Raw genomic sequence first — 8,692 nt, forward strand, 5'->3', positions numbered from 1 at the left:
AAGACTGAAGAAGGATTGACATCTTTGAATGGTGGTGTTGACGAAGAATATTAAATATACCATGGACTGACAAAAGAAAGAACAAATCTGTCTTGTAAGAAGTACAACCAGTATGCTCCTTAGAAACCAGGATGGCGAGGCTTCTTCTCACATACTTTGGACATGTTGTCAGGAGGGACCAGTCCCTGGAGAAGGACATCATGCTTGGTAAAGAGAGGGTCAGTGAAAAAGAGGAAGACCCTCAAGGAGATGGATTGACACAGTGGTTGCAGCAATGGCCTCAAACAGCAACAATTGTGAGGGTGGCGCTGGCCCGGGCAGTGTTTTGTTGTGTCGTGCATAGGGCCGCCATGAGTCACAACCAACTCTAAGGCACCTAACAACAACAACAACAATGAGTAAGTTGTAGAAAAATAGAGAGAAACCAAGGCAGGTAACTCTTCTCCCCTGCCATTCTCCCCATATTACAAGAGCATAGGAAAGCAAAACATTGAAGATCCCAGTTGGATGAATCTACATAACATGGCCTGATGCAGAATAATAGACAAAATGATTTGTATAAAACTGTTTATATTCTATAAGAGTTGAGAAAAGAATGTTCGGCATAGACCAAACTTTGTAATTGTAGCATACCAACAACCTATATGTTTACTGAACATTTTTTCTGTTTGATCTACCCATTACTGAGTAAAGTGTCTTGAATTTTCTCAGCAGCTTGATGGCTTGACCTACTTTTCTTGAAGTTGTCAATTTTTGCTTTAGGTATTTTGGGACTACACATGCGTACAAGTTAAGAATTTTCATACCTCTTTAAAAATAATACAAGAAAGTCAGTCATTGGTTCTTTGAAATGAATTGCCCTGAAGTCTAATTGTTGAATAAACATTTCTTCATACTAGGTTTTGTTTGGTTAGTATTTACCTAACATATATCCTTTCATACTTTCAAATTTTCTGTGTTTTTCATATGTCTGTTGAGAACACTGTCATAGCTGAATTTTTATTTTCTTCTTTACCTTAACAACTTTTTATTTTTAACTGGAGTACTTAGTTTGGTTGTATGTATTGTTCTTACTGACATAATTGAGTAAGTACAATTTCCTTTCATGTTTCTGTTTTTTCCTGCCTTTTATACAATTGTTTTTCCCATCTCCTTCTTACCTTCTTTTGGAATGACTGAATGTTTTTCTCATCCTTTCTGTTCCTTCTATTTTTTTTGAAACTGATCAAATCTTTTTGTACTCTTTCAGTAGTTAATCCTGAAGTACTAAGACATATACTTAATTTGTCAAGAGCTTAAGTTTTAAGTTAGTACGTATCTCCTACTCCTGAAAGACACAGAACATTTGCGATACTTTTCTTACAATCAAGTGGCCGTCCTCACTTACATGTTATTTTGTCATGTTTGAAAACTGTGTTTAATTGTTCCTCACAAGACTGTATTACCTTTTGTTTTATACAGCCAATATTTATTTCTAAACATACTTCTTCATTTATTTGCTCTTCATTCTTCTTTTGCATCTCAGACCTTCTACCTGCGATCCTTCTGCTTGAAATACAATCTTTAAAATATTTTTAGTGAGGGCATGCTGGTAAACCAAAACAAATAAAGATAAGAGATATATTTTTTGTCTAACTGATTTTTACTCCAATTCTTAAAAAGTATTTTCACATTTTACAAAGTTGACCACTTTAGCTACTCCTAGTATTACTTAACATTTCAAAGATATCGTTTCAGTGTCTTTTAGTTTCCAATGTTGTTGTTCGGAAGCTAACGTCAGGTTTCATTGTTACTCCTTTGGAGATAATCTCTCTTTTCTCTCAGGATGCTGTTACTATTTTTTCTCTGTCTTTAATATTTTTTCTTTTGACTATGATGTGCTCTGGTTTGAGTTTATTTTTACTTAATCTGCTTGGCATTGAGGGTGCCTTGAATTTATGTCAAGTCTATTGTTGCAGCCATTGTGTCAATCTCTCTCACTGTGGGTCTCCTTGACCCTTGCTGGACCTTTACTTCACTAAACATAATGCCCTCCTCCAGCAATTAACCTCTCCCGATAACGTGTCCAAAGCAAACAACTCACATTATTTGGTTGCGATCCATAAGGTTTTCATTGGTTGATTTTTGGTAGTAAATCATCAGGCCTTTCTTCCTAGTCTGTCTGAAAGTTGGACTTTCTCAGTATCTACAGTGTCTCTTAATCTTTCCTTTAGTTTTTATGACTCATTGTTTATCTAACTACTTTCTAGATTATTCGTTCAAGTATATACCAAAGTTCACAAAGTCTCTCTAATCAGCTATGAAACTCAAGTGAGGTTTTTTCCTTTCTTTTTCTTTTTTTATTTCTAGAGTTCCTGATTGCCTCTCTTTACACTTGCTCCTTGTGTACATATTTAAGCCTCTTCATTTTTCAAATGTATAAAACGTACTCATTTTATACCCTGTCTATGATAAATAACATAGTACAATCCTGCTGTGATCTTGTTCTGCCGATTTAGGATGTCTAGTCATTTTTACAATGAGCTGCTCATTTTTCCTGGATTCTATCCATTCGAAATTTTTGCAACTTGAGATTTCTTCCTGAAAGGATTTATATATGTATCTGCATTACATAATTTATGGAAAAACAGCAAATAGGGTTGCTTTAACACAAATGTTAAAGATTTTTGGGCCACTCAGATGGTATAAATGTGATCTACAAACATATGTAGGGGCCAGTCGATGGTGTGTTGTGTGACAAATCGGGGTGGCAGTGGGCTTATCTGCCTTCACAGATGTTCCTCTTTGGATGAAAGATATTATACAGACCCATGTTCAAAAATTGACAGAAATTTGCCATTAGTAGGGAAATGAGTTAATTTAGGACAGATGGTCTGAGAATTTGTTTAAAAATGTTTCATGCACAGAGGTGCCTCAAAATCATACTAAAAAGATATACTCTATCTTCCCTTTCTTAACGATGTCACTTCATAAACACCATATGTACGGCAGGCACTGTACCTATGTACATGTATGTGTGTGTGTGTGTGTGTGTACAATGAACCCTGATGGTGAAGTGGTTAAAGCCATGAGCTGCTAACCAAAAGGTTGGCAGTCCGAAGCCACCAGCAGCTCCGTGGGAGAAAGATGTGGCAGTCTGCTTCAGTAGAGATTTACAGACTCAGAAACACCATGGGGTCACTAATAGTTGGAATCGCCTTGATGGCAGTGGGATGTGTGTGTATATATACACACATATATATACATAAATATATAAATTAATTTGCCCTCAACAACCCTATGAGATAGGTTCTATTATTCCCATTTTACAGATGAAGTAGCTTAGGCCCAGAGGTCTTCGATAACTTGTTCACAATCATACAGCTTGCAGGTAGAAGATCCACAATCCAAAAACATTTGCCTGTTATCTAAGTCCTTACTCTTAGGCACAGACCTATACACAGGGGTCAAAATTCTATCAATGACATACTTAAATTTCCACAGCATCTTCCAAAAGAGGCTTTACAAACACTGGTATATTTTCTTTCAAAGAGTCTGATGGGTTACTAATGAAAGGTGTAATTATTTCCTTTTACATGTGAGAAAATTGATGTGCAGATCATTGTTGCTACCTAGGGGCAAAGTTAAACCAAACCAGTGCTTAGCCAGGGTGATTTCCTGTAACATGATCCCATATTTCCCTCTCTTCTGTGTTCAGTGTGAGCAGAAGGTGGTTTATTTCCATAGAAATTGGAATAACAACTGACCTAAAGATTTATCTCTTCTTTCCCTACAGATCCCAGGATCACTAATGCAATGGCTGAGAGAAGAAACAGTACAATTACCCGGTTCATCCTCTTGGGATTCTATGAATTTCCGAAGCTCACCATTCTCCTGTTTTCAATATTCCTAGGGATCTACCTCCTGACAGTGACTTGGAACTTGGGCCTCATCACCCTCATCAGAATGGATTCCCATCTGCACACACCCATGTACTTTTTCCTCAGTAATCTGTCCTTTCTGGACATCTGCTATGTTTCCACTATATCCCCCAGGATGCTCTCAGACTTCTTCAAGAAGCATAATTTCATCTCCTTTATGGGGTGCACCATCCAGTACTTCTTCTTTTCTATCCTGGGTCTGACTGAGAGCAGTCTTCTGGCATCCATGGCTTATGATCGATATGCTGCCATTTGTAACCCTCTGCTCTACACAGCCATCATGTCCCCAACCGTCTGTCTGAAAATGCTGGTAGGATCTTGGATAAGTGGATTCTTTGGCTCACTCATCCAACTGTGTGCCTTACTTCAGCTCCATTTCTGTGGACCAGATGTCATTAACCATTTCTTCTGTGACCTGCCCCAACTGATGATCCTGTCTTGTTCTGATACCTTTTTCTTACAAGTTATCTTCTCGGTGCTCACAGTGATCTTTGGATTGACTTCTGTGCTGGTTATCATGATATCATATGGTTATATAATTCTCACTATTTTCACGATCAGTTCAGCTGAAGGCAGGTCCAAGGCTTTCAACACCTGTGCTTCTCACCTGACAGCAGTGACCCTCTTCTATGCCTCAGGAACGTTTGTCTATTTATGGCCCAGCTCTGATGATTCTCTTAGCCAAAGCAAGCTTGCTTCTATTTTATATGTTGTGGTCATTCCCATGTTAAATCCATTGATCTATAGTCTCAGAAACAAGGAAATCAAAGATGCCCTAATCAGATGGAAGAAAAGAATTTTCTCCTAACATTAGTTTTTTTTTTTTTACAAGTTTGCCTATCTTATTCCACAATGAGTCATACCAAACATGAATATAGGTTTTAAATAGATATAGTTTAGTATCACCTCAAGATTGGTGGAAAATATTACTTGAGTCTGGCTAGACTTTCATCTATTAATGAAGAGCAATTACTGGTGTTTGTTAATGGGGGTCTTAAAGTAAAATGTTTCTTTTCATCATGCTTTTTTTTTTTCAATGATACTTTTTTGTGTTTTTGTTGAAAGTTTACACAGTAAATTCGGGTCCCTTTTGACAATTACTACACAGATTGTTCAGTGACATTAGTGACTTGTTACACAATGTGTCAAGTTTCTCTTTGTGTTCTCGTTGTTCCATGTCCAGTACTCTAGTTTCCCTGCTCCCTTATCTTCTCATTTTTATTTTAGTCTCTTGACATTATTGATTATGGGGTGCCTTTTAGGATCTAGGACACAAAACATATACAACAGTGTATGAAAAATGAAACTTATTACCCTGTAGTAGTTAGCATCAATATCTGCTTCCCCTCCACACCCCATTGTTGTTAGTTGTTTTTAGGTGCTGTCGAGTCGGTTGTGATTCATAGCGACCCTATGCACAACAGAACGAAACACTGCCTGGTCCTGTGCCACCCTTACAATCGTTGTTATGCTTGAGCTCATTCTTGTAGCCTCTGTGTCCATCCACCTCTTTGAGGGTCTTCCTCTGTTTTACTGACCCTGTACTTTGCCAAGCATGATGTCCTCTGCCAAGGACTGATCCCTCCAGACAACATGTCCGAAGTATGTGAGATGCAGTCTCGCCATCCTTACTTCTAAGGAGTATTCTGGTTGCACTTCCTCCAAGACTGATTTGTTCGTTCCTTTGGCAGTCCATGGTATATTCAATATTCTTCGCCAACATCACAATTCAAAGACCTTAATTCTTCTTCGGTCTTCTTTATTCATTGTCCAGCTTTCACATGCATATGATGCAATTGAAAATACCATGGCTTGGGTCAGACGCACCTTGGTCTTTAAGGTGACTTCTTTGCTTTTCACCACTTTAAAGAAGTCCTTTGCAGCAGATTTACCCAACGCAATGCGTCCTTTGATTTCTCAACTGCTGCTTCCGTGGATGTTGATTGTGGATCCAAGTAAAATGAAATCCTCAACAACTTCAATCTTTTCTCCATTTATCATGATGTTGCTTATTGGTCTCACTGTGAGGATTTTTGTTTTCTTTATTTTGAGGTACAATCCATACTGAAGGCTGTGGTCTCTGATCCTCATTAGTAAGTGCTTCAAGTCCTCTTCAATTTCAGCAAGCAAGGTTGTATCATCTGCATAACACATGTTGTTAATGAGTCTTCCTCCAAACCTGATGCCCCACATTCTTCTTCATATAGTCTAGCTTCCTGGATTATTTATTCAGCATACAGATTGAATAGGTAAGGTGAAAGGATACAACTCTGATGTACACCCTTCCTTACTTTAAACCAATCAGTATCCCCTCGTTCTGTCTGAACAACTGCCTCTTGATCTATGTAAAGGTTCCTCATGAGCACAATTAAGTGTTCTGGAATTCCCTTTCTTCACAATGTTATCCAAACTTTGTTACAATCCACACAGTCGAATGCCTTTGCATAGTCAAGAAAACCCAGGTAAACTCCTTCTGGTATTCTCTGCTTTCAGCCAGGATCCATCATACATCAGCAATGATATCCCTGGTTTGATGTCCTCTTCTGAAACCAGCCTGAATTTCTGCCAGGTCCCTGTCAATATACTGCTGGAGCTGTTTTTGAATGATCTTTAGCAAAATTTTTTTTCCGTATGATATGCCTCTTCATCCCTTTGAATTTAGGCTGGAACTTCAGATTTTTTCTGGCAAATGAAACATGAGTGGGCATGACATATGTCACTTTTAAGCAGAGGCTTTATGTATGTCCTTTCCTACATAGTTATCTCCCAGTGCTCCCATTACTGGATGACAAAGGGTAGGGATACCCTCAACTGACCCAAGATGGAGACGTAGTGTTATCAAGAAATAAAACTTTATTTTCAGTTGGTGGCCAAGACAGCATCTCTCAGTCTATCGTAACTACTGTGGAAATTTGGGCTTGTAGTGGTGTGCTATTGTTTAAAAAAAAATTAAACCTTTAGCATTGGTGTTATTAGAGCTAGACTGTGGGTGTGAAACAATCTTACTGCAAGCTGGAAGGATGACAATTCACGTTCGGCACAATAAAGTCTTTGGTACAACTCTTATGTCAGGGTGGAGAGAGGATTTGTTAAATAAGACATAAAAAGGGCAGACCATAAAGGATTTATAAATTTAACTTGAATTTATCTAACCAGCATCATAACCTGCTGCTGTTGAGTTGATTTTGACGCATAGTGACCCTAAAGGACAGAGTAGAACTGCTCCACACGGTTTTGAAGGCTGTAAATCTTTAGGGAACCAGACTGCCTCATCATGCTCCCTTTGTTCCTGTCACCAGATGAAAACTTCACTCTCTCTTTGCCATTTGGGACACTCTGGCATCCTGCTTGGAGCTTGTGTGTCTCTCGCCTATTTGCCAAATGTTTTATTCTTCAATATAGACTCTTAGCTTTTTTTTTAGCAGAGGGTAAGCCTGGTGCTTCACTACGAGAATATGGAACAACCCATTCATAGGAAATACAGAGGAAAATATGTTAAAGTACGCTACGGGGCAGCAACCAGCAAACTCCAGACTTTGAGAAACTCCACAGGACGAACTTGAGTTTCTAAGAGGGAGAAGAGAGAGAAGGGGAAAACGTGAAATACAGGGAAAATTTAATTTAGTATTCAGGGATGAAAACCTGAGGGATAAAATTATTTTTGAAATGAGGAAATGGTTATCATGAAATCAGGCTGCTTTTAGATAGGAAGGAAGGGCGGTCAATGGTGGGGTATGTGGAGGGCTTCTGAAGTGTTTGGAACAGCGTTGTCTTCTTACCTGGCTGCTGGCTACAGGGGTGTTCTCATAATAACTCCTTAAGCTCTGCATTTATTTTATGCTGTTTTCTGTGTCTGAATTATTTTTAAGAATCAGGTTTAAAAATTGCAGACAAAAAGCAAGTAAAATATCAGATTATAGCTATGTTATAGTTAACATATGTATTGTATATATAGTTACGGCTTGGGGCGAACAGGAATATCTGAGTTCCATGTATATTATTTTAAAAATAAAATAAATACGAAGTAAATATCCCGTACTAAGGAAACCATTAGCTAAATAAAATTTTGAATACTGTGTTATTCAGCCACTAAAATAGTATGTGCAAAATTTTGAAAAGGTATAAAAAAAATTTTATAACAAAAGCTCAATAATGAGCTGTACATATAGTATGACGTCAGGTTTTGTAAAAACAAGAACAGAAAAAAATAGAGAAATTAACACAATAATATTAGTGATAAAATTGGTGAGATTTATTGAGTGCTTACCACGTACAAGGCACTTGAAAAGTATTATCTTATTTACAATTACCCCAAACTTATAAGGGAGTTATTCTATGATCACCCTCATATTGCGGACCAAGAAACTAGGCCACAGTGAGGTTAAATTATGTGACCAAGGTCACAGAGCTCCCAAGTAACAGAGTTTAACCCCAGGCAGGACCATTTAGAGTCTGAGCACATAATCACTAAAGCCACAATGAATGACAATTTTGTAAAAACTTTTAAGATCTGGATGACCATAAAACCCAGTTTATGCTTGTTGTCCTGACATTATTAATAAAGCCCCCCACACCCCCCCCCCGCCTCATGTCCAAGGAGTTCCTGGATGGTACAAGTGGTTAACACGCTCAGCTACTAACCTAAAGTTTGGAGTTTCAAGTCTACCCTGAGGTGCCTCAAAAGAAAAGCCTGGTGATCTACCTCCAAAAATCAGCCATTGAAAACCCTTTGGGGCACAGCTCTACTCTGACAGACTTGGGGTCACTATGAG

General features: G+C 38.2%; 1 protein-coding gene across 1 annotated transcript; it reads left to right on the forward strand.

The window, feature by feature from the left end:
• Positions 1-3,795: 3,795 nt before the first annotated feature.
• Positions 3,796-4,887, forward strand: LOC100662635 (olfactory receptor 5AN6-like). Its single transcript, XM_023541929.2, has one exon. It carries the CDS (start codon positions 3,796-3,798, stop codon positions 4,726-4,728), a length of 933 nt encoding a protein of 310 aa, XP_023397697.1. The 3' UTR covers positions 4,729-4,887.
• The last annotated feature ends 3,805 nt before the right edge of the window (positions 4,888-8,692 follow it).

This window comes from Loxodonta africana, chromosome 7, assembly GCF_030014295.1.
Source record: "Loxodonta africana isolate mLoxAfr1 chromosome 7, mLoxAfr1.hap2, whole genome shotgun sequence".
Taxonomy (NCBI): domain Eukaryota; kingdom Metazoa; phylum Chordata; class Mammalia; order Proboscidea; family Elephantidae; genus Loxodonta; species Loxodonta africana.